Source organism: Kogia breviceps, chromosome 10, assembly GCF_026419965.1.
Source record: "Kogia breviceps isolate mKogBre1 chromosome 10, mKogBre1 haplotype 1, whole genome shotgun sequence".
In the NCBI taxonomy this organism is placed as follows: Eukaryota; Metazoa; Chordata; class Mammalia; order Artiodactyla; family Physeteridae; genus Kogia; species Kogia breviceps.
This window is the reverse complement of record NC_081319.1, coordinates 21,814,510-21,842,044: the sequence shown is the minus strand read 5'-3', so window position 1 is coordinate 21,842,044 and position 27,535 is coordinate 21,814,510. Positions and strand designations below refer to the sequence as shown.

The 27,535-nt window shown below is 40.0% G+C and overlaps 1 protein-coding gene across 2 annotated transcripts in view; it reads right to left on the bottom strand.

Moving 5' to 3' along the window:
* The window catches only part of TAFA4 (TAFA chemokine like family member 4), a 176,730-nt gene that overhangs the window by 11,472 nt on the left and 137,723 nt on the right, over positions 1 to 27,535 (bottom strand). For both annotated transcript variants that reach the window (XM_059076266.2, XM_067043092.1), the window contains exon 4: positions 12,960 to 13,115. In XM_059076266.2, the coding sequence (XP_058932249.2) occupies positions 12,960 to 13,115 (156 nt within the window). The remainder of the gene's footprint in view (positions 1 to 12,959; positions 13,116 to 27,535) is intronic.

The following is a 27,535-nucleotide window of genomic DNA, read 5'->3' as shown; positions in this document are numbered from 1 at the left end:
TATCTCAGCTTCACAGCAGAGAAACTCTAGTACCTCCTCACTGGACTCGGGAATCTGAAATCATCCTGACGCCAAATCTAGAAAAGGAGCTTGAGGTGGGGAAAATGATGGATTCAGGCTGTCATCACAGAAAAATATGCCAATTCTCAACAGCAGCATTGCCTAGTATTTTGTTTAAGGATTTAAGTGTAATAATGTATTTAAATGAATACAAGAAGGAAGCATACACAGTCAAGCCCTTTGGAAACTATTTACCACTGTCCTTTCATTTCGGTGGGAAATACGGAGCGATGAAGACAGATTCACAATAGACTCCTTAAAAGAGCAGGCTGCCGTGGAATTTCAAATATTTCTATTTGTAAAAAAGGCATCATGTTCATATTTGATAGAAAACATTGAGCGAGGAGCCCTATAGATAGCCACTTTATCCAGATGAAGTTTCTTGGTGAAAGACTTAATCGCAGATGTTCTTTCAGAAAAGGAGCCGTGATAAGAGCCATCCCGGTAGCCAAAATACAAGTTTCAAATTCCTTTACGAGTTAAGGATTGACTAAGGAACTCCCTGCTAAGCTGAAAACCAACAGAGGGTTTGACCCGATAATGACTCAGGCGATTAAACAGCCCGGAAGTTTCAGCTTTGAGTGCATACCGAGTAGGGCTATATGAGCTGAGACAAAAGACTCAGAAGTAGGGTTCTATTAAAGTAACTCTCGAGAACATCTGCCCACTTAAGTGAGGTTTGTAGGAGGCATACGTGGTTTTGTTCCTGGTGCCAAATACCATAATATACTTTACATGAGAAAGTGTCTTGTCACTTCTATTTTTAAAATGAAATGCTTTAAAAAGCCCCCTGCCTTAGGAAAATACAAAATATCCCTATCTGTCTATCTCCAAGCTGCCGAGCTCTAACGAATTCTAGCTTTATGCAGAAACGAACTTAAAAAAAGACAAGCAACTCGTACTTTCTATAATGTTGTTTTTTAGGTGAAAACGTAAGGTGACTAAGTAGCTATTGTGCTCCTGGTGCATTTTCTTTACTCTCTGTTGCATGAAATAGATGGAGGGGTTTTGTTTCTAGCCCTCGTCCCAAATAAATACCACTCTCTTAAATAAAACACAATACGTATGTATATAGCAATTTAGATAAGCCCGCCTTCGAATAAGACCAACAGGCTCACTTCTCAACAGCTGGCATCTCCTTTGTGGGTTTCGTGTGGTTGTACTTACACAGAGTTAAGGCTTTTCTAAAGAACAGTGTATTTTTACCCTGAAACTGCGGACACAGAGATTAAGAACACATCTTCTGGGAATAAATATCATCTAGAAAATGGAAACAGTCACAGGCATAGGTTCTGAGGTGTTAACGTCCTGGATCTTTAGCTATTTTGCTCTCACCACTGTTATTTCAAGACACTGTGTGCTTTAAAAATTAAGCCATTTATTAACTTTTAGGATAGGTAGGTGGAAAGCCCTGCCAACTTATATTTCTGGTTATTCCAAGAAAAGAAGCCCTTCCAACCTGACCCAGGTAACATGCATAAAAGCAGTCGTGAGAGGATTATGACTTTTTTAAGGAACCTTTTCCTTGTTCCCACATTTCACAAATGACACTATTGTCACCTGCACAGAGTACGGCGGGAGGCTGAGGCTGTACAGACTCCTCTTCTGTGATCTAGGTTTGTCTTCCCAGCTAAATGCCCTCTCACACAAGCACACACACATTTGGCGGAGAGCGCTAAGGCAGGGTCTCTTGACCTACGTTTGGGACCAGATTATTGGGGGTGTATAACCTGTGCATTCACCATGGATATTCAGCAGCATCCCTGCTAGATGCCAGTAGCACCCTCTCCCCCAGCATAGCAAGCAGAAGTGTCACCAGACATGGTCAAATGTCCCCCGGGGTGCAGGGAGGAAAATCAGCCCCGGCTGAGAAACACTGACCTGTGGTTTTCTATAGTGATGATTGAGATGTACTCGGCCCAACATATAAGAGGCTATGCTAGATCAGCAGACCTCATCAAAGCTTTGGCTGGTGAAAGTAATACTAATTCATGGTAAATATCATCACGCCACCTCTATTCCATGGCTTCCGTCCTCCCTCCACTGTGGGCGGTTCCACAAGTCTAACCTTTGTATCTCTCTTTCACACACACCAGTCCTGGCTCATCTTGGGCTCGCTATGCTGACAGTCTCTGTGACCTGTCAGAATCCGAGATCACATTTTTCCTGCTCAGAAACCTCAGGGTATTTTATATGCACTTTGTTCCTAGCACTTTGTACCCTTTCTTATCGGCAGAGTCTGCTTCATCCATTCTCCTTGAATACAAATTCCCAGAAGGCAGGCAGTAGGCCCTAAAATGTGATTTGCTCTACGGCCTTTAATATCACAAAGCTGGAGATGTAAACAGAGCCTGTCTTCTACCATTTCTGAGCCCAACGAGCTGATTCCGCTTCCCAAGGTTGCCCCCTCCATTCTCAGGTGCTCTACACGCCTGCCCTCCCTAGCTCCTTCCTACCTGGTAAAGTCAGACCAATGGCTTCTCATGGGCACCACCGCTGCCCCCTCGTCTGCTTTCTCCATGAGCCCTTCGTTTACTAGAGTTTAATTACCAATCTTTCCGAGTAAACTCTGGGCTCCTTGAAAGCAGCATCTGAGTCTAACTATTATGCTACCCTCCAGCATCTAGGACATGCCAGGCACAAATGTGCTAAATTAAAACTTGATAAATGAACAAACATATGCAAGGGGCATGTCCTTCCAACTTCCAAAGTACTTTTTGTAAAGGATACTTCATTGTCATTTACCTGACCAACCCCGAGAAGAAGTCAGAAAACCGATTCGTCTGTCAGGGAGCACAGAGAAGATAGCTGGTAACAAAACCTTGTGAACTCACAACTTACAGACAGACCCTGCATCTCACCACACAATCCATAAAGCCATGAAAGATGTCTGCAATACACACAGTAACTCTTGTCCTTAAATAAGCGAAATCCGACATCTCAGAAAAGATAGATATTTGGGCATCATCGAAAGGAAAAAAAAAATAGCTTTAAAAAGTCACTGTCTTCCATTCCTAGGCTTTCGTCTTACTAAGTTGTTTTAAAACCGATGTTTAGAAAGCATTCACTTGGACCAAATAAATTAAGTTTCATTGTACTACACATTTATCTCATTGTAACCTAAAACGATTCAGCATTATCTCTCGATAAATGTGTAGAATACGGTTCCTACCACAAAACAGCCTTGTCTATGCCAGTAGACGAGTCAAAAGCAAGAATGCTTACCAGCTAAATAGTTTCTGCTTTAGGATCCAAGTAATCAGAGCTTTAATCAAATAATTCCCCATCCCTTCTCCCAAATCCCAAATGTGTATTACAGACACATTTCAATACTTCAGGGGGATTTCATAAGTTAATTATAACAAAGAAGCCTGATGGGAGGGAAAAAAAGCTATTTTTTTCTCCCTTTTTAACTAGTAAAAGCTATGATTTTATGGAAAAGCAACAAAAAACACCAGATAAGTATCTGTGGTATGGATTAACAAAACTGCATAAAGATAGTCCACTGTCTATACCAACAGTAGTAAGTGCCCCCCCGTGCCTTCTCGCCTTGGTTTTAATTTAAATGTAAATCCAAGTAAATTTTATATTTTAGATCCTCTCTATTCTTAGTGACAAATAAGATAAAAGGAACATATCAGCAGAGACTAGGTCTTCCACATGCCAATTAGCAGCATGATACTGCATAATTATTATGGGATAAAGATTAAGCAGGTAAAGCTAAAAAGCCCTTATCAAAACATATTCAGATAAGGAACAGATGATCACGGAGATATGAAAACAGACATACATCCTAACTAGATCCTAAACTACAACCTCCTACACCTCCTCCGTGACTCTGAGCCAATAAACAAACACTGTCTGAGCACTGACTATTTGCCAAGCAATGCTACTGCGGGGAACACAAATACGCAGACACAATTACAATCCCATCTTTCAGGGTTCTGGTACGCTCTGGCCACCAAATGTGGCACTAAAGTTCAGATTTACATAAAGCTTCTCCTGCGCTGCCCAATATAGACGCTTCTAGTCACAAGTTCCCATGTAAATTTACACTAGTCACATCTCAAATGCTCAAGGGCCACCTGTGCTTAGCAGCTACCAACCATACTGGACACACATACATCATGCCCTATAGATAGGGAGATATCTAGAAAGAACATATGCATCATCACAGAAATTCTACTGTACAGACTCTGCTCCAACACCAAATCATTGGTCTCTATCACTTCCTAATCCTCTACACTAGGGAAATCACGGAGCCCGGGAGCGTGTTTCCTTTGCCACAGACACAACCACAATGTCTTTCAGTAGAAGAACAGCTAAATAAATTATAACCTGTCCAATATAATGGATGCTGTGGAGCGATTAAAAAAAACAGGTTAATAGGTACTAGCACACAAAGAGCTCCACAACCTAATACTAATAGGAATAATGCACATTGGATTAAGAAATATCCAGAGTGATAGCCATTTGTGTAAAACACATTCATACTGAAATCTACCACATTTTCTACAGACTTGTCTTAAATACACAAGTATATGACAAATATATTGACCAAACCCATAGGGTACCCATAGGGTAGAGGCCAAAAGGGATTTTTCCCATATACAAAATTTAAAACAAGCTAGTTTATGATAAGGTATTAGTATTTCCTTTACTAAGAGACAGATGCTAATAGGAACTATTACCCTATCTGTACTTTCCAGGCACCGATAAAAGTGCTTAGAGTATTGTAAAACATTATTTAGAGATCTAAGATTTTTATATCCAAATATTCTAAACGAGACAGTATAAATACAGTTTGTTACGATTCGTGAGCTCCTGTAGAAGTTGAAAATATACAGAGGCGATGTTGGTTCTGGATAAAATGGCAGAAGAGGGAGATCCTGAGCTCACCTCCTCCCACGGACACACCAAAACTACAAATACCTGTAGAACAACTATTTCGGAGCATGACCTAGAGACTAGGAGAACATATTTCTACAACGACAGCTATAAACAAAAGGCCACATCCAAACAGGTACGAAGGGCAGAGGTGTGGTCTAGTCAGAACCCACACCCCTGGTGCAGAGGCACCCACAAGCTGGAGGGCTATCACAACCATGAAGCTCCCCGCCGAGGAGCAAAGGGTCCGAGCCCTACGTCAACTGCCCCAGCCCGGGGGTCCTGCACCAGGAAGATGAGCCCTTAGAACATCTGGCCTCGAAAACTAGTGGAGCTTACGTCTAGGAGAGCTGGAGGAATGGAGAAAACTGAGACTCCACTCTTGAAGGATTCACGCACAAACTCACTTGCTCCGAGTCCCAGTACGGAGGCACCAGCTTGCAAAGTGCCTGTGTGAAACACAAGGAAATTCATCGACTCATTTTAGGACACATGCCAGAGGGGCAGGTATCCGGTGGAACTTCCCCCAGGGACAGAAGTGCTGGCAGGAACCCTTTTCTTTTTAAAAAAACTCTCCTTTTACCTAGCTTGCCCAGCACTGATGTGCACTGCACCATTTCCGTAACTCTCCACCTCCCTAGCTAACACTGTGTGCCCCACCCCAGCATTCCCCTAAGCCCCTACCCCGCTGTGATCAGTCCCTCCAAAGTAGCTCCTGCCCTACCTGCTGGGCCACCTCAACCGTTACCAGTGCCCCTGCAAAATCGTTCTTGCCCCCTAACCTCCCCCAGCAGCTTGGCCGGCACTGGTGTCCTTCCAAAGCAGCTCCCGTTCAGAGAGCTCCGCACACCAGCGGTCCCACAAGAGTCATGATCAGACTTCACAGCCAGTTATGCCAGAGACGAGTTCTACACATCCACGTGCCCCATAACAGTCCTGGCCAACCCTGCAACCAGCCAGCCTTGGGATCAGCCCTGCCCACCAACCAGTGTGTCTGTAGCAATCAAGACTCAACCATAAAAGGAGGGTGCATACAGCCCACACCAGTGATACCTCTGGAGCACCTGGCTCTGGTGACCAAGGGTGCCTGTGCCACTGGGCTCCACAGGGCACCTTGTACATAAGGCCACTCTTTCAAGACTGGGAGACATAGCTGACATACCTCATACATGCAGTTAGCCAAAATGAGGAGACACAGAAACACCTTCCAAATGGAAATAAACAGGAAAAAACACAGAAGAAGAACTAAATGAAATGGAGGTAACCGATTTACCAGCTAAAGAGTTTAAAGTAATAGTCATAAAGACACTCACTGAACAAAGGAGAAGAATGAATGAACTCAGTGAGAACTTCAAAAAAGGGATAGAACTTCCAAAAAAAATCAGAACTAAAGAATACAGTAACTTCTACTCATACTCTCTAATGGCCTGTATGGGAAAAGAATCTAGAAAAGAATGGATGTATGTATATGTATAACTGATTCACTTTGCTGTACACCTGAAACTAACACAACATTGTAAATCAACTATACTCTGATTAAAAAACAAAATACAGTAACTTAAATGAAAAATACACTAAATGGAATCAACAACAGATGTAGCAATACTTAGAATAGACTCTAAAACAAAAACTGTAAGCAGAGACAAAGAAGGACATTACCTAATCATGAAGGGATCGATCCAACAAGGTATAATGCTCATAAATATCTATGCACCAAACAGAGGAGCACCTAAACACATAAAGTAAATATTAACAGATATACAGGTAGAACTTGACAGGTATAATAGGAGGACATCCACTTACATCAATGGACAGATCATCCAGACAAAAAAATCAATACTGAAACACTGGCCTTAAGTGACACATTAGATCAGATGACCTTAATAGATACAGTCCACCAAACAAAAAGCACACAAAAAAAGTAAACTCAAGATGGATTAAAGACCTAAATGTAAGAGCAGATACCATAAAACTCTTAGAGGAAAACACAGGCAGAACACTCTTTGACATAGATCACAGCAATATCTTTTTCGATCCATCTCCCAGAGTAATGGAAATAAAAACAAAAATAAGCAAATGGGACCTAATTAAACTCAAAAGCTTTTGTACAGCAAAGGAAACCATAAACAAAATGAAAAGAGAACCCACAGAATGGGAGAAAATATTTGCAAATGATTTGACCAACAAGGGATTAGTCTCCAAAATTTACTAACAGCTCATGTGTCTCAGTATCAAAAAAACAAACAACCCAATCAAAAGATGGGCAGAAGACCTAAATAGACATTTCTCCAAAGAAGACATACTGAAGGCCAAGAGGCACATGAAAAGAAGCTCAACATCACTAATTACTAGAGAAATGCAAATCAAAATTATGAGATATCACCTCACACCAGTCAGAATGGCCATCATCAAAATTATCTGCAAACCATAAATGCTGTAGAGGGGGTGGAGAAAAGGGAACCCTCCTACACGGTTGGTGGGAATGTAAATTGGTAGAGCCGCTATGGAAAACCATATTGAGGTTCCTTACAAACGGAAAAATAGAGCTGCCGTATGTTCCGGCTCTCCCACTCCTGGGCATATATCCAGAGAAAACCATGGTTCAAAAGGATACGGCAGCCAATGTTCATTGCAGCACTGTTTACAGTAGCCAAGACATGGAAGCAAACCTAAATATCCATCAACAGGTGAATGGATAAAGAAAATGTGGTACATATAGACAATGGAATATTACTCAGCCATTAAAAAGAATGAAATAATGCCATTTGCAGCAACATGGATGGACCTGGAGATTATCATATTAAGTGAAGTAAGTCAGAAAGAGAAAGACAAATATCATATAATGTCACTTATATATGGAATCTAAGAAAACAGATAACAAATGAACTTATTTACAAAACAGAAACAGAATCACAGACTTAGAGAGCGAACTTATAGATCCTGGGCAGAAGGGTGGGGGGAGGGATAGATTGGGAGTTTAGGCTTGACACGTACACACTGCTATATTTAAAATAGATAACCAACAAGGACCTACTGTATAGCAGCAGGGAACTCTGCTCCATACTGAGTAGTAAGCTAACTGGGAAAAGAATTTGAAAAAGAGTAGAAACATGTATATGTATAACTGAATCACTTTGCTGTACACCTGAAACTAACACAACACTGTTAATCAACTGTACTCCAGTATAAAATAAACAGTTTCCTATAAAAGCAGAAAAAACACATACATTTCAAGAGCACATGGAACATTCTCCAGGATAGATCACATTATGCCATAACACAAGTCTCCATAAATTTAAGACGACTGAAATCAAGCACTTTCAATGACCCACAGAGGTATGAAACAAGAAATCAAATTACAAAAAGAAACCTGGATAAAACACAAATGCGTGGAGACTAAACAACATGTTACCAAAAAACCAATTCGTCAATGAAGAAATCAAAGAGGAAATCAGAAACTATCTTGAAACCAGTAAAAATGAAATACAATTTTCCAGAATCTATAGGATGTATTTCTAAGAGGGAAATTTAGTGATACAGGCCTACCTCAAGAAACAAGAAAAATCTTAAATAAACAACCTAACTTCCCATCTAAAGGAATAAGAAGAGGAACAAAGAAAGCCCAAAGTCAGCAGAAGGAAGGAAATAATAAATATTAGAGCAGAAATAAATGTAATAGAGACTAAAAAGAAAATAGACAAGATCAATGAAACTAAGAGCTTGTTCTTGGAAAATATAAACAAAATTGATTAACGTTTAGCCATACTCATCAAGCAAAAACAAGAAAGGGCCCAAATAAATAAAATCAGACATGAAAGAGAAGTTACAACCAACACCACAGAAATACAAAGAATCACAAGACGTTAGCAGAAATAATTACATACCAACAAACTGAACCACCTCAAAGAAACAGATAAACTCCTAGAAACATACATTCTTCTAAGACAATCAGGAAGAAATAGAAAATCTGAACACATTACTAGTACTGAAATTGAATCAATAATCCAAAAACTCACAACAGGATACCAAGGGGGAAGGGGGGGTTGGGATGAATTGGGAGATTGGGATTGACATATATACACTATCAATACCAAGTATAAAACAGATAACTAATGAGAACCTACTATATGGCACAGGGAATGCTACCTCCTGCTCTGCGGTGACCTAAATGGGAAGGAAATCCACAAATGAGTGGATATGTGTATACATATGGCTGACTCACTTCGCTGTACAGCAGAAACTGACACAGCACTGTAAACCAAGTCTACTCCAAAAAACAAAACCAAAAAAACCCCTCACAACAAAGTCCAGGACCAGATGTCTTCAGAAATGAATTCTATAAAACATTTAAAGAAGAGTTAATACTTATCCTTTTCAAATTATTCCACAAAGGTAAAGAGGAAGGAATGCTTCCAAACTCATGATCCTTATACTAAAACTATAGACAAAGACTCTACACCAAAAAAAAGAAAAAAGAAAGACAATTACTGGCCAACATTCCTGATGAAGATAGAAGCAAAAACCCTCAACAAAATATTAGCAAACCTAATTCAACAGTACATTAAAAAAAACCCATATGCCATGATCAAGTGGGATTTATTCCAGGAATTCAAGGATGGTTCAATATCTGCAAATCAATCAATGTGATGCACCACATTTACAAAATAAAGGAGAAAATCATACAGTCATCTCAACAGATAAAGAAAAAGCACTTGGCAAAATTCAACATCCAGTTATGATTAAAAGCTCTCAACAAAGTGAGTATAGAGGGAATGTACCTCAACATAATAAAGGCCATATACAATAAACCCACAGTTAACATCACACTCCATGGTGAAATGCTGAAAGCTTTTCCTCTAAGATAAGGAACAAGATAAGGATCCCTACTATTACGACTTTTACTCAACACAGTGTGGGGAGTCCTAGCCACGACAATCAGACAAGACAAAGAAATACAAGTTATCCAAATTAGAAAAAAAAGTACACTGTCACTGTTTGCAGATGGCATGATAGTATATATTAAAAAAACCTTAACGACTCCACCAAAAAACTATTAAAACTGATAAGTGGATTCAGTAAAGTTGCAGGATACAAAAATCAATATACGTAAATCTATTGTACTTCCATAAACTAATAACAAACTAAGAAAAATTAAGAAAACAATCACGTGTGGGATAAGCAAACCCTTATACACTGTTGTTGGGAATTTTAATTGGTGCAGCCACTATGGAAGACAGTATGGAGATTCCTCAAAATACTAGGAATAGAACTACCATATGATCCAGTAGCTACCCCACTTCTGGCTGTCTGCCCAAAGAATAGAAAAACACTAACTGGAAAAGAAATATGCACCTCTATGTTCACTGCAGCATTATTTACAATATCCAATGTATGGAAACAATCTAACTGCCCATCAACAGATGAATGGATAAAGAAGATGTGGTGCATATATATACAATGGAGTATTACTCAGCCATAAAAAAGAAGAAAATTCTGTCATTTGCAACAATGTGAATGTATCTAGAGGGTATTATGCTAAGTGAAATAAGTCAGACAAAGAAAGACAGATAACATTATTTCACTTATATGTGGAATCTAAAAATAAAGAAAAGAAAAAGAAAGAACAACAAATAAAACCAAACAGAAACAGACTCACAGATGCAGAAAAATAACTGGTGGTCTCCAGAGGGGAGCAGTGTGGGAGGTTGGACAAAATAGGTGAAGAGAATTAAGAGGTACAAACTTCCAGTTCTAAAATAAGCCATAGGGATGTAATACACAGCACAGGGAATAGAGTCAATAATATTGTAATAGTTTTGTATAGCAACAGATGGTTGACTTATCCTGGTGATCAGTGTGTAATGTTTATCAATGTCAAACCACGATGTTGTACACCTAAAACTACCATAATATTGTATGTCAACTATACTTCAATAAAAACATTAAACATCTTTACAACTGTTAATTAAAAATTACATAAAATCTACAGAGGCAAGCAACCATTGTTGTTACCTTTCTAAATGAATCTGTGATTAGTGAAGATGGAATAATTCTCTCCTGTGCTAAAATTCATCATGCACCAGCCACTGCGGGGAGGTGTAAATAAGGGACTCAGTTCCCATCCTCAAGCACCTTGCAGACTAATGGGAAGCATACATTTGACAAGTTTTTACAACAAATCAAGATGTACATCATGAACTGGAAGCATGGGGAGATACAAGAACATATAGAATATTTGAAAGGAGCCTAGGCATTAAGTGGACAAATGTGTGTTGGGGGGATGAAGGCAATGGATATAGACAGATGAAGTGCAGAGACGAAAGGGAACAGAAAAGACTCCAGTTTGCCTGGGGTACAGTAGTTCAAAGAAAAAAGTAAGACAGAACGAGATTATGCAGGGCTTCATCAGCCAAGCCATGGTAAGGAATCTGGATTTCATTTTAAAGACAGTGGAAAGTCACTGAAGTGTGGTTTTCAATATGGGAGTGACGTAATGAGTTCTGTTTCTGTAGAAGGATCATTCTGGCTACAGCGTGAAAATTGGAAGACGAAGAGTAGTAAGCACAGCAAAATGTAATTAGGCCCTTAGACTGTGGAGGTGACAGTGGGGTAGAGAAGAGAGGACTGATTTCAGAGACAACAAGGAGACAAAATGAGTATGATCTGGATTCATTAATGGAGCAAATATATACACTAAACTGTCCCAGCTGGGCAGACAAACTTAGCAATTTTTTTTTAATGTTAAAGATCTTTACCTTTTTTTATAGGCCTACAATCCTCTATCTTTAAGTCCCAAATCCAAAAAGCTCTGAAAATGGCAAGAATTTCTTTAGAATGGCAGCAATACCTGACTTGGATTAACATGAGGTTCTTCATCTTGCCTTATCCCATCCTGCATGAATATTCATATATTTTACTGTATAAATATTAATATCTGTAATTATGGGGTGCAACTGCAGACAACATTAGGTCTGTTAGGTAATAGATGGCATATGCACTATGTTGCCTTAACTAAATCTGACAGAATCTGAACTCAGCAACACATCTGGCCCCCAGGGTTTCTGGCGAGGAATTCTAGATGGGAAATTTTCCACGTTCACTTTCCACTTTGAAAGGTGGCAGAGATCATGCTGATACATAGCACTGGTATGTATACAATACATGTACACCAAAGAGTGTATAAATGTGTGTCTGTTTGGTAGGGCAGGTGGGACGTGGTTAATTATTGTCGACTGTATGATTCCAGAGATAAGAATGTGTGTGTGTTTTAACTGCTGACCTTTTGAAATACATCAGATAAGACAGGAAGTGTTCCTTTTCAGGGAGGTTTCACACCACTGTACAGAAACTGCTATAAGACTTAACCTCGTGCATCTGTCCCCCTGGGGACGGATACTTGTTTCTAACAAGGTGTCTGCTGGAAGGAGCCAGGGGGCATCAGAAGGAATCAATCCCAGGCCTCCACCTACAACCATCAACATTGATTCATTTTTTTTCTAAACCACTGGCACCGTATTCTGCTGGGGGATAGGGAAACAACAAATGAATGATATCCAAACTATTCTCAGGGAACTTGCTCCAAAGATGCTGTATACATAGTAAACTAGAAATAAAGAGAATATTAACCTATCACATCAAACACGAGGTGAGGAAGCCAGGTTGCTGACTTTCTGCATAGAGTTTCAGAGGAGGCAGAAAAGCATATCTAGGGAAGAAACGGCTCCAGTGGGTGATATTTGGAGAGACAGTTGGGCAAGCAGAAATCAAAGCATATCTTGCTGATTATCCAGTAACAGAACTCCTCATTGGTACCTCTTGGGAGACATCATTCATAACCTACTCATCAAGAAATTTGTGGGGTTATATTTATGTTCATTTTTTAAATAACACTGACATAGTTGATGTAGGCGCAGCCCTCGTTTTCTTTGAGTTGCAAAGACAACAAAGTGGCGGGGGTTCTTTAGTGTTAGGTCCTTTTGCGACATTAGGGAAACTGACCAGAAAGGTCTTACCTTCAACACAAGAAGGCTGAGCCCGAGTTGTGCCAGCAACCTGTCCTGGGAAGCAAGAACACTTGACCGTTTGTGATCGCTCCTCTATGCGGTTCTTGTTACAGCACCTGTGCACTGCGACCACCTCACAGGTCCCTTGCTTGATTTGGTGGTGACCTGGTGGATAACAGGGGAGCAAAAGAGACCCAGTGCTGTTAGGAAGAAATGAAAGTACCAAGGATGTGAATGATGCCATGACTACATTTCCCAATTCCATGTATACTATGTTTATGAATCCTTTTTGTTTGTTTGTTTTGATGTAAATTTAAACTTATATAAGGGTGTCAAGAAGAGTGCAAAAAACTCCTATAAAACTGAGGTATACAGAAATTTGGCTTCCAGGACCTTTAGCCTCTGGTATCACACCGATGGCTAAGTTATGTTACTTACATGGCAAAAAGAGATTTTTGCGGATATAATTAAGATTATTAATTGGTTAAGTTTAAGAGAGGGAGATTATCCTGGATTTTCCACGTAGAGCTAAGGTGATGAGCCCTTCAAAGCAGAGAGATGAAGCAGAAGGCGAATTCAGATTTAAACCATGAGGAGGACTCAAAGCATCATTGCTGGCTTGAAAATGGAGGGGCCAAGAGTCAAGGAAATGGAGACTTCAGTCCTACAACGACAAGGGACTGAATTCTGCCAAAAACCTGGATGTGCTTGGAAGCAGATTCTTCCCCAGGGTCCCCATAAAGGAAGGCTCTCCTGCGGATACCTTGATTTTAACCCAGAGAAACCAGCCAAACTGTGCCAGACTTCTCACCTACAGAAACAAGCTGCTAAATTTATGGTAATTTGTCACAGCAACAATAGCAAACTGATATAAGACCTTTTACCTAGATTCCCTAATTGTTAACATGTGGCCCCCATTTGCTTTATCATTCACTCTCTTTCATATATTTTTCTGAGCCATTTGAGAGTAAGTTGCAGACATGACACTCCTTCAGCCCTAAATACTGTGTATTTCCCAAGAATAAAGACTTTCTCTGACATAATTAACGAATTCGGGACATTTAACATTAATACTATGCTATTATATAACTGACATCCTACAGTCAAATTTTTCCACTTGTCCCAAAAATGTCCTTTTAGAGCCATTTCCCCCCCCTGCTCAGGATCCAATGCAGAAGCCTACATTATATTTAGTTCACATTTCTTTAGCCTTCTTTAATCAGAAACTATTCCTCAGCCTTTATCTTTCTTGACCTTGACATTTTAAAAGAATACATGTCAGTTACTTTGTAGGATGTTCCTCAGTTTGGATTGGTCTGATGTTGCCTCCTGATTAGAGTCAGGCAATGCACTTTTAGCAGATTACCCCAGAAGTGACACTATGTTCTTCTCAGTGCATCATATCGGGAGGCACATAATGTCATCTATCCAGCTTTTGGTGCTGTTACTTTTAATCACATGCTTAAGGTGGTGGCTGCCAGGTTTCTCCATTTCTAAAGCATTTTAAGGGGAAGTATATTCAAACTATGTAAACACCCCACTCTTCAAACTTTGACCCACTATTTTAAGCATCCATGGATGACTTCCACCAGAACCAATTATTAATATGATGGTTGCAAAACTGATTCTATATTAATATTCTAATTATCTCAGATCTAGACAGGAGGAGCCCCTTCATACTGGCAGCTGTGTCACTTTGACATATCCCCATTATTCTCTGAGATCTTAACTAAGTTTCTGGCTCAAAAGATGTGCCAGATTTTCCCTGCCCTCATCATTTTTTCTCCAAGGAGCCCTGATTGGTTTTAGTGGGGCTTCAGATTTAGAAACCAGGACCTTGGCACAAAGGTTTATTCATTGCTACCAGGGAGTGATTTGGGGCTGAAAGGGCAGATAGACCTAGGAAGTGAGTGAGTGAGTGAGTGAGTGAGTGAGTGAGTGAGTGAGTGAGTGTGTGTGTGTGTGTGTGTGTGTGTGTATACAGCGTAAGTCCACACTGGCATCTCCAATTCCATCCTAGCACCACAGGTTTTCACTGCTCTGTCCACAATTCTATATTTCTACCTCTCATTGCCAACAATGATAAAACTGACTTCCATAGTCCTGTAACAAACAGAAAATGGTTTCTGTTTAATTTACACTGGAGTCCATTTTATCAGTTAGGAGTCTTTTAACAATGGAAAGTGATCTAAGCTCACGTAAGCCCAAGAGAATTTATTGGAAAATTATCAGGAGATTGTAAAACCAAGAGAGAACTTAGCTTAACATTAAGTGGACCCATTCTCATGGCTGGACCTGAGGGAATGATTTCACTCCATGAGTCTATCGTTCTGTTCAAGGTCATGTCAGCTGTGGCAGCCACCGTCTAAGATGGTCCCTAATGCTCCCCGCCTCCTACTGTCCACACGTTTGTGCAGTCGCTTCCCACATGGTACTAGGGTTGGTCTTTATGACCAATAGCATGCAAAGGAAATGATGATATGTCACTTCCAAAATTAGGTGGTCACCCTTTCTGTGCCTTTTGCATCACTCACTCAAAGGAAACCATGGGATAAGTGGCCCTAATAAAGGGGCCCTTGTGGCAAGGAACTGAAGTCTCTTGCCAACAACCCTGTAAGTGAGCTTCTAGGTATATTCCCTCCTACACCGCACCAACACTGGTCTGTGTGCCAGTGCCAACAGCATACATCAGAAGTGATGGTTTATCACTTCCACAGTCAGGTTATAAAAGACAGCGGTGCAGTCCGTTGCTGGCTCATCAGTCACTCTGGAGGAAATCATGCTGTGTGCTGCCATGAGTGAGTTTGGAAGTGGATCCTACAGCCCTAGTCAAGGCTTCAAAGACTACAATCCCAGCCAACAGCTCAACTGCAATCTAACAACCCTGAGTCTGGACCACCGAGCTAAGCCATTCCCAGATTCCTGCTGCTCAAAGACTGTAAAATAATATATAGTTGACCTATGAACAATGCAGGAGTTAGAAGCACTGACCCCACACACCCAGTCAAAAACCTGAGTATAACTTATGGTTGGCCCTCCTTATCTGTAGTTATGCATCCATGGATTCAGCCAACCACAGGTTGTGTGGTACTATAGTACATATTTATTGAAGAAAATCAGAGTATAGTGGACCTGCACAGTTCACACCTATGTTGTTCAAGTGCCAACTGTTTGTTGATTGTTTCAAGCATCCTAGGTCGGGGCTAATTTGTTACACAGCAATGGATAACTAATACACCAACTCTGGTGATGGAAAGACTCACCTCTGCTCTGATAAAAAAAAAAAAAAAAAGCAACAGAAACAAGATTGTAGAGGCAATGTTTAGAAATTATTAATGAAAGGCAAGCTTCTCAGGCACCCTCAAGCACCCTCATGATTTTCAGATACACCACTTACATATAAATTGTTCTGTGAATTACAAGAAATCTCATCTACTTGTTAAAACAGGTTTCCCCAAGGATTCCCACAGGTTAATCCTTTGCTTGGTTTCGTTGTTTGGTGTATGTGCTTCGAATAACAAAGCTCTTTTTAAAAATTCTGTATTTCTGATTTTTAATCTATAAAGAGAGACCTTCTACAAAGTAACCTCTATATCATGGTGAATTTTTCCTGGCCCTTCCCTGTCATACTATCGTGACTGGTGGAAGCAAAATCCAATTAATGGTGAGAACAAACACTAAGGCAAAGTTTCATTTGTAAAATACATAAAAGCGGAACCAGTACCCAGAGAGTTAAATCGTCAGCATGAGAGAAAGTTTTCAATCCACTACAGAGGAGAACATAAATATGAAAGGAGTAATTAAAACTATAAACCTAATTAAATGTTCACAAGAAGAGTGTTGATTTCCCATAGGTATTTGTGTACAATTGTAAAAAAGTAAATAAGTAAAAAATAAAGAGTAATTACAATGTCGGTAAAGTAGCTTGGGACTTTAGCACCAAGTAAGCAGAAAAGTGAGGACTGGGGAGAGTTCATGGGGAGATCCTTTCTGTAGTTTCCAATTGCAAATAAGCACTTCAGGTCAAACAGTCCTGGACAGTTAATGAGTAGCCACAGCGGGGGAAGAGGGGTGGCTCGGATGAATTCATCCTCAGTCTTCTCTCAGTGACCACCCTCCCTGTTGGCCACTGTCTCAGTTTGCTCAGCTGCCACAACAACCTACCACAGACTGGGTGGCTTCAACAACAGACATTTATTTCTCAGAGTTCCGGAAGCCAGAAATCCAAGATCAAGGTGCTGGCCAATTCAGGTCCTGGTGAGAGCTCTTCTCCTGGCTTTAAACAGCCTCCTTCTTACCATGTCCTCACATGGCAGAGAGACAGAGAGAGAGAGAGAGAGCACATGCTCTGGTGTCTCTTCCTTTTTCTCCTAAGGACACCAGCCCTATTAAATTAGGGCCCACCTTATGACCTCATTTAACCTCTATCAACTCCTCATAGATACTCTTTCCAAATACAGTCACATTTGGGGGTTAGAGCTTCAACATATGAATTTGGTGGGCGGTGGGGGCACAAACACTCAGTCTGTAACAGCCATCATGCCTTAATTAGATTTTTAATGGTCCTAGAGAGTCTATAATGAAAGCAGCTCTAAACCTCATTAAGAAAATAAAAGAAATATGCTTTAGTAACTTCCTAGAATAGTCAAGAAGTGATGTGAACATTCATTAATATTATAGTTTGCTTAGAATTTTGTTGCTATTTAGATAACCATCCACAAATGCAAATAGTTTCTTTTTTTCTTTTCAATCTTGTCTCTGAATAATCAGCTTGCCTGGCCTAGAATTTTATTCATTTATATAGCACCAACTATGGTACTTCATTGATTTTTAAGATACATATTTTAACATGTCAGGATGTGTCACAACTGATAGCATCTTACCATTATAATTGGCATTGCTTTTCTTTCTTTGAAACACACAAAACAGCAGTATATTTCACAATTGACAGCATCTTAGATTTGATAAAATATGGTAAGTTGCAGGCACTCTTCTAAACTTTCTACAAATATTCTATGTAATCTTTTAAAATGCTACAATACAGGCACTATTTTTATTCCTATTTTACATTTAATAAGATGTCCAGAAATTTATTTGCCCAAGTTAACACGACTAGAAAATAGAAAGAGAAGAGATTCAAACCCAGGCAGTGTCTATGCTCTCACAGCAGAAAGTGTAGTAGCTATGGTAGCTAATATTTCACCAAGCACAGCCAAAATAGTATCTCTACCTCAGCAAGTCACAAGATATGGCTCAGTCTGCCACATAAACATGTTTTCTACTTGACAACAATGTTTGTGTGGCTCCATTTAGACAGTCTTTCTAGAAATGTGTGTACTGTTGACATGGGACAATAATCTTTGAATAAGGATGTGCCTCATTTCCCTGTAATCTTTGTTCCTGGCACAGGAGATGGGTTCTCAGAAACAGGTACTTAAAACTGCTGAAGGAATGATGGCAGAAGATAGGGATCCAGAGTGGGCGATGCACAGTAATCACTGATTATACATGCTTGAGCAGCTCACGTGTTAACATTGTATTAGTCAGAGTTCTCCAGAGAAAGGGAACCAACAAGATGTGTCCAAAGGTGGACAGATCCATGATGCAGTAAGAGCTGATGTTTCAGTTTGAGTGCAAAAACAGGAAAGGATATGTCCCAGTTCAAAGCCTGGAAGAATTCTCTCTTATTCAAGGAGAAGGTTAGGCTTTTTGCTCTATTCAGGCCTTCAGCTGATTGGATGAGGCCCACCCACATTAGGGAGGGCAATCTGTTTCACTCAATCTATAAATTCAAATGTTAATCTTATCCAAAACACCCTCACAGAAACACCCAGAATAATGTGTGACTGGGCACCCTGCCAGTCAAGTTGACATATAAATGTAACCACCGTAAACATCATACAGCTATGTAGTATAGTGTTGCTGGATGAAAAAAAAAAAAAATGAAAGTAGAAAACAGACAAGAAACTAGTGGCTTAGTTCTCTAAAAACATACAAAAGGGATGCCTTGTTCAATAAGCTTAGTACCAGAAAGTGGCCACTTCAGGTAAATTCACTTAAAACAAAGATGCATTTTCTCTCTTAAACAGCAGGGAACATTTCAATTGGAGATCTGTCTTGAAAACTACAGCTAAATACATATACATAAGACCTATGCAGTAAGTGAGAAGTTGTAGCTGAAATCTCTCATTTCTCTTACTTTAGAGCTTCAAGGTGTGAATTGGAGTATATACAAATGAATTATCCAGAAGTGGAGCCAGGGTCACTGGACAGAAACTGGCCAAACTGGGTGGTGCGGGGGGGGGGGGGGGGGGGGGGGACGACACACACACAACTGTCCTTTTTTTTGCTGTTAATCCTTGTCAGTTCCTGGGCCATTTTCCTTCCAGTTTTCTCTGGGCAGGTAGATGGAAGCATATTTATTTCTATTTATTTAACCAACACTTGCATACAGTATACTGTGTGGCAGACACTATTCTCAGTGTCCTTGGAGACATATTTTATAAGTGGGGAAACTTAAAACTTCCTTGATTCCTTTCCACACTTCTGAACTTGCAATCAGGTTGTATGTGTTCTTTTCAAAAAAGGTGACTTAAAATTAATATCGGGAGAATTGTAAAATTTAAGATGCCTGGTTCCTCACTCACCTGAATAACTGATGTATATAACATTGAGAGTTATGACAATCCTTACCAAAAAAATTGATTGCTTTGGGATTGCTATAGAGGATGGATGAACTTTATCTGCTTAAATACATATCTTTTTTCCTTATTAAATATGCTTTTAAACGGAAACCATTTCCACTAACACCAGGAACAAGACAAGGTTGCCCACTCTCACCACTACTATTCAACATAGATTTGGAAGTTTTAGCCACAACTAAAAAAAGAAATAAGAAAAGAAAAAGAAATAAAAGGAATCCAAATCAGAAAAGAAGAAATAAAACTGTCACTGTTTGCAAATGACATGATACTACACATAGAAAATCCTAAAGATGCTACCAGAAAACTACTAGAGCTAATCAATGGATTTGGTAAAGTAGCAGGATACAAAGTTAATGCACAGAAATCTCTTGCATTCCTATACACTAATGATGAAAAATCTGAAAGAGAAATTACGGCAACACTCCCATTTACCACTGCAACAAAAAGAATAAAATACCTAGGGTTAAACCTACCTAAGGAGACAAAAGACCTGTATGCAGAAAACTATAAGACACTGATGAAAGAAATTAAAGATGATACAAACAGATGGAGAGATACACCATGTTCTTGGATTGGAAAAATCAACATTGTGAAAATGACTATACTACCCAAAGCAATCTACAAATTTAGTGCAATCCCTATCAAACTACCAATGGCATTTTTCACAGAACTAGAACAAAAAATTGCACAATTTGTATGGAAACACAAAAGACCTCGAAGAGCCAAAACAATTTTGAGAAAGAAAAACAGAGCTGGAGGAATCAGGCGCTCTGACTTCAGACTATACGACAAAGCTACAGTCATCAAGACAGTATGGTACTGGCACAAAAACAGAAATACAAATCAGTGCAAGAGGATTCAAAGCCCAGAGATAAACCCACTCACATACGGTCACTTTATATTTGATAAAGGAGGCAGAAATATACAATGGAGAAAAGACAGCCTCTTCAATAAGTGGTGCTGAGAAAACTGGACAGCTACATGTGAAAGAATGAAATTAGAACACTCCCTAACACCATATACAAAAATAAACTCAAAACGGATTAAAGAACTAAATGTAAGGCCAGACACTATCAAACTCTTGGAGGAAAACATAGGTAGAACACTCTATGACATAAATCACAGCAAGATCCTTTTTGACCCACCTCCTAGAGAAATGGAAATAAAAACAAAAATAAACAAATGGGACCTAATGAAACTTAAAAGCTTTTGCACAGCAAAGGAAACCATAAACAAAACCAAAAGACAACCCTCAGAATGGGAGAAAATATTTTCAAACAAAGCAACTGACAAAGGATTAATCCCCAAAATGTAAATTACAAGCAGCTCATGTAGCTCAATATCAAAAAAAACAAACAACCCAATCCAAAAATGGGCAGAAGACCTAAATCGACATTTCTCCAAAGAAGATATACAGATTGCCAACAAACACATGAAAGGATACTCAACATCACTAATCATTAGAGAAATGCAAAGCAAAACTACAATGAGGTATCACCTCACACCGGTAAGAATGGCCATCATCAGAAATCTACAAACAATAAATGCTGGAGAGGGTGTGGAGAAAAGGGAACCCTCTTGCACTGTTGGTGGGAATGTAAATTGATACAGCCACTATGGAAAACAGTATGGAGCTGCCTTAAAAAACTAAAGATAGAACTACCATACGACCCAGTAATCCCACTATTGGGCATATACCCTGAGAGAGCCATAATTCAAAAAGAGTCATGTACCACATTGGTCATCATAGCTCTATTTACAATAGCCAGGACATGGAAGCAACCTAAGTGTCCATCGACAGATGAATGGATAAAGAAGATGTGGCACATATATACAATGGAATATTACCCAGCCATAAAAGAAATGAAATTGAGTTATTTGTAGTGAGGTGGATGGACCTAGAGTCTGTCATACCGAGTGAAGTAAGTCAGAAAGAGAAAAACAAATGCCATGTGTTAACACATATATATGGAGTCTAAAATAAACAGAAATGGTTCTGAAGAACCCAGGGGCAAGACAGGAATAAAGATGCAGACGTAGAGAATGGACTTCAGGACACAGGGAGAGGGAAGGGTAAGCTGGGACAAAGTGAGAGAATGGCATGGACATATATACACTACCAAATGTAAAATAGCTAGCTAGTGGGAAGCAGCCACATAGCACAGGGAGACCAGCTCAGTGCTTTGTGGCCACCTACAAGGGTGGGATAGGGAGGATGGGAGGGAGACACAAGAGGGAGGAGATATGGGGATATATGAATACGTATAGCTGATTCACTTTGTTATACAGCAGAAACTAACACAACAATGTAAAGGAATTATACTCCCATAAAGATGTTTAAAAAATTTTGTTTTTAATAAATAAATAAATATGCTTTTAAGAAAAGTTGCAAGCAGCAGGGTAAATAACTATTTGTCCCAGTGCAGTCAGGGCTTTCCCACTGTAAAGGAGGTAAAATATAAAAGCACATTTGCAATAAAAGTTCTTTGGCTGAAACTATTTGAAAGCTGATGGAGAGACAGAAGGCATCAGATTAGGGTGACTTTTTCTTTATCCTATTATTTCCCTTGAATCCTTTTCCTTTTGTTTAAATCCTTTTTTCCCTTCCTCCTCCAGCCCAGCACAAGAAAATACACCCTCAGAGGGAAGCGTCACACTCCAGTGATCTCAGAAGGCATTTATTTGATTTGAGCGGGGTATTCTCTATGGCATTCTCAGCCTCCCCCCTCCATGGAAGGAGAACAGAGGAAACAAAAGGCTGAAAACAAGATTTCATGAAATGAAAGCAGAGAATGAGGCCGTGGCTAGTCACCTGCCTTTGGGAAACATGCCCAGTATTCCTAGTTGTGCTTCCCTTATAATTCTCAACTTTCTTCCCCTATCCCAGCCCCAACTTGGCTTTTTGTCAAACAGAGAGACGGCACGTAAATTAAGACTAAGGTAGCCATGGGACCATCAGCTGGACAAACACGGTAACTTAGCTATGCAGACAAATATCCTCTGAGCCCCTACTATGCACCAGGCCCTCTGCTGGGGTTGAGGACACAGTCTTAAAAAAGAGAGATGCTTCCGGCCTCAACAAGTAGAGATACCAAATGGAAATATCTAACAATTCTCCTAAGGTGGAAATGAAATTCTTCCCTGTTGGTAACCAAGGGGAGAGCCCTGGACTTGGAGTCAGAATCGCTGAACTGGAATGCCAGCTTCCCCACTTGGAGAATTCAATCTCCTTTTTCTGATACACAACTAGTACATTATCTATCACACATGATGGTTATGAAGTTTCAATTAAAGTGCTTAATGAATGAAAAGTGTTTAATTGTGAGCTACTTACACCATAGATGTTGAATAAATGACTTTGCAGTTTTTGTTTACATATTTATTCAATAAATATTTGTTGAGCACTTGCTTTGTGCCAGACACATGGAAATGTAACACTGAACAAAACAGGACCAAAAAACCCTCTTCCTCAAGAATCTTTCATATTTTTGTGATGAAAGAAACACAAAGCATGAAAAATGGAATTTAAAACAGGGAGGGCCTAAGAAACTAACACGTCAGTGTGAAATTAAAGCAGGTGAGAGACTATTACTTGCAGATATCTGAGGGGAAAAGGCCCTTTACCTGGAGCTATGTGAGAGGAGGGAAGATTAGTAGGAGATGATGTCTGAAAGATAATGCAGGGTGAATGGGCAGGTTACCCAGAGCCTCATGGGTCACCGTGAGGCTCACAACCGGATGGGAAGCCCCTGGGAAGTCTGAACTTAGGATGACTGGATATGACAAATATTTGTAAAGGATCTACTGTAGTGAGCACAGACTAACGAACAAGGATGGAAGCAGGGACACAGCTCCTGTCACCATAACCCAGGGAGAGGCGATGATGGCTTGGTCCAGGTGGTAGCAGTGGAGATGTAAGACAAGGTGGCATTCTGGATATATTTAGAAGGTAGAGGTGACAGGATGTGTTGACGGGTTAAATGTACGATGTGAGAGGAAGAGGAGTCGATGCAGACTCTGAGGTTGTTGCCTTCAACAACGAGAAGGGTGGGGCTGACTCTTAAATAAACGAGGGCAAACCATGAGCTTGCTTGTTAGGTGTTAGGCTCCTAACTGAAGAACATCAAATAGGCAGGTAGATTAGACGTTTGAGTCTGGAGTTTAAGAGAGAAGGCTGATTTCAAGCTGGACATCTGTTCATCATTAGAATACGTAGATGCTTTTTAAAGCCAACAGACTGGGTAAAAATCCCCAAGGAAATAACTGTAGCTCGAGAATTTTTTAAAAGGTTCATTTCAATGCTAAGAGTTTGGGAGAAGAGAAGCAGCGTCCTACAAAAAGAACCAAGGAGGAATGCGGGGTGCTCTGCAAGCCCAAGGGACAAAGGTTTCAAGGATAAGGGAGTGATCGTGATAACTGCTGTTCTGAGTTCAAGTAAGATGAGGACCACTGGACATTGCAGTATTAAGGTCAGGGGTGGCCTTCACAAGAAAAGTATCAGAAAAACAGTGGAGGCAAATCATGATTGGAATGGGTTTCAGAGAAAGCATACAGTGAGAAATTGGAGACAATAATTATAGCTAGAAATTGTATTGTAAGAGGAAGTAGAGAAATGAGACTGTATAGGGTATACAAATGTTAGCAATTTTTTTTTTTTAAGATATGAGAATTTACCTCAAACGTGTATGCTGTTGGGAAAAATCTGATAGAGAGGGAAAGCTGCTAGAGAGATGTCTGAGTAGGTAGGAGGTAATGGGTGGAACCTAAATGAAGAGGCAGGCATTTGATAGAAGCACAGACAGTTCATTTATAACCTTCCTCTCCCCAATTTTCTGTGTGCCACCCTTGTGCTGGATGGTCTACATGGAAGCTGTGTTAATTGCTATGTGAGTATTCATGAACATCATCAGAATAAAAAAATATGCCTAGTCACGCATAAAACTAGTCCCCACTCAACACCAGGGGCTGTCCTGTCAAGGCTGTCAGCGAACCTCTCGGCGATGGTCCAAAACATCCTATGATGCAAATGTTACAAAGGATGAAGAATTTCATAAGGTCATTGAAAGTGACATAGTAGAGCTGCTTGAATACCGCTCAAAGCCATTCACTGAGAATATGGCAGATTTAGGCCAATAATTAAAAAGGAGAAAATCCCCTGGAAAGACTTCACAAAAGAGAATGGCTGAAGTGGCAAAGGGCTGAAGAGCAGCTCATGGGGAAATTGGGGAAGCTCCTGAATGCTTTTGTAGACATTTATGATCATGCAACAAAAGGCAATGATAAAATAAAAGATGATCCATTACACTATGTTACAATTTTTCCCTGAAAAGCCATATCTAATCCAGTCTAAGAATTATATCCCAACTACCTTTTCCTTTCCTGCCCAAGACCTTCCACCTGCACTCAAAAAACACAACTTTCCTCCAGAAAAATTTCCCATCTACCTGGAACACTGTGGGGAAAACTATTTTTATCCTATTCTTATAGATATTACAAATACAATTTTTCAATAACTGATTAAAAGTCAAAACAATAATATGTTCTAACGTCAACACAACCCAGCCACTTACCTTAGGTTTTAGAATATCTAAAAATCTCCCATACTCAACATTCCTAATTCATCTTAAGAAAATTTTTCTTCTGACATTATTCAAAATAATACACCTATTCTAGGGACAAAACATTCACAAACGATGTGACTGACAAGGGATTAATCTCCAAAATTTACAAACAGCTCATGCGACTCAATATCAAAACAACAAACAACCCAATCAAAAAATGGGCAGAAGGGCTTCCCTGGTGGCGCAGTGGTTGAGAATCCGCCTGCCGATGCAGGGGACACGGGTTCGTGCCCCGGTCTGGGAAGATCCCACATGCCCCGGAGCGGCTGGGCCCGTGAGCTATGGCCGCTGAGCCTGCGCTTCCAGAGCCTGTGCTCCGCAGCGGGAGAGGCCACAACAGTGAGAGGCCCGCGTATCACCAAAAATAAAAAAAAAAAAAAAAAAAAAAAAAGGGCAGAAGACCTAAATAGACATTCCTCCAAAGAAGACAGACAAATGGCCAAAAGCACATGAAAAGATTCTCAACATCACTAATGATTACAGAAATGCAAATCAAAACTACAATGAAATATCACCTCACACCAGTCAGAATGGGTATCATCATAAAGTCTACAAACAATAAATGCTGGAGAGGGTGTGGAGAAAAGGGAACACTCTTACACTGTTGGTGGGAATGAAAATCGGTACAGCCACTATGGAGAACAGGATGGCGGTTCCTTAGAAACCAAAAAATAGAGCTACCATATGATCCAGCAATCCCACTCCTGGGCATATATCCAGAGAAAAACATGGTTCAAAAGGACACATGCACACCAATGTTCATTGCAGCACTGTTCGCAATAGCCAAGACATGGAAGCAAACTAAATGTCCCTCGACAGATCAATGGATAAAGAAGATGTGGTACATATATACAATGGAATACTACTCAGCCATCAAAATGAATGAAATAATGCCCTTTGCAGCAACATGGATGGACCTAGAGATTATCATACTAAGAGAAGTAAGTCAGACACAAAAAGACAAATATCATATATCGCTTATAAGTGGAATCTAAAAAAAAATGATGCAAATGAACTTATTTACAACACAGAAACAGACTGACAGACTTCAGAGAAAGAACTTATGGTTACCAGGGGGAAGGCTGGGGAGAGGGATAGTTTGGGAGTTTGGGGCTGACATGTACACACTGCTATATTTAAAACAGATAACCAACAAGAACCTATTGTAAAAGAAATACTTTTTTTAAAAAAAACACGTATTCTAAAGACTTGCCCTCCACACTTTTCTTAAGCAAATCTACTATCTCTTTGCCATTCTTTGTCAAGAATACCATCAACTAGAAGAAACATATAAGAAGATGATAAGATGATAAGCACCACGGAATAAATGCTCTAAGAGGATCTCATCATTAGATGAATATATATCATATTATATATATATAGTCTTTCTGATTATTTATATATATAAACTAGAAATAATTCCCAGTTTAATTATAATATAAAAGCTGTCTGTAATTAATAACATATACCTTCACACGTTACACTGAGATGCTACTTTTTTTTTTTAACATCTTTATTGGAGTATCATTGCTTTACAATGGTGTGTTAGTTTCTGCTTTACAGCAAAGTGAATCAGTTATACATGTACATATGTTCCCATATCTCTTCCCTCTTGCGTCTCCCTCCCTCCCACCCCTCTAGGTGGTCACAAAGCACCGAGCTGATCTCCCTGTGCCATGCGGCTGCTTCCCACTAGCTATCCACCCTACATTTGGTAGTGTATATATGTCCATGCCACTCTCTCACTTCGTCACAGCTTACCCTTCCCTCTCCCCATATCCTCAAGTCCATGCTCTAGTAGGTCTGTGTTTTATTCTCATCCTACCCCTCTTCATGACACTTTTTTTCCCATATTTCATAAGTATTCCTTCAAAACGTCTGTCACAGACCGAATTATACGCCCTCTCTGCAAAATGTATATGTTGAATCTCTAACCCCCAATGTGACAGTACATGGAGATAGGGCCTTTAGGAAGGTAATTCAGGTTAAATGAGGTCTAAAGGGCAGGTGCCTCACAACAGGACTAGTGTTCTTATAAGAAGAGGAGGAGATACCAGAGAGCCTACCCTTTCCACACACGCGCACAGAACAGGCCACGTGAGGACACAGTGAGAAGGGGGCTGTCTGCAAGCCAGGAAGAGAGACCACACCAGAAAATGAATGTGCTGGCACTTTGATCTTGGACTTCTAACTTCAAGAACGGTGAGAAAATAAATTTGTTGTTTAAACCACCCAGTCTGTGGTAATTTGTTACGACAGC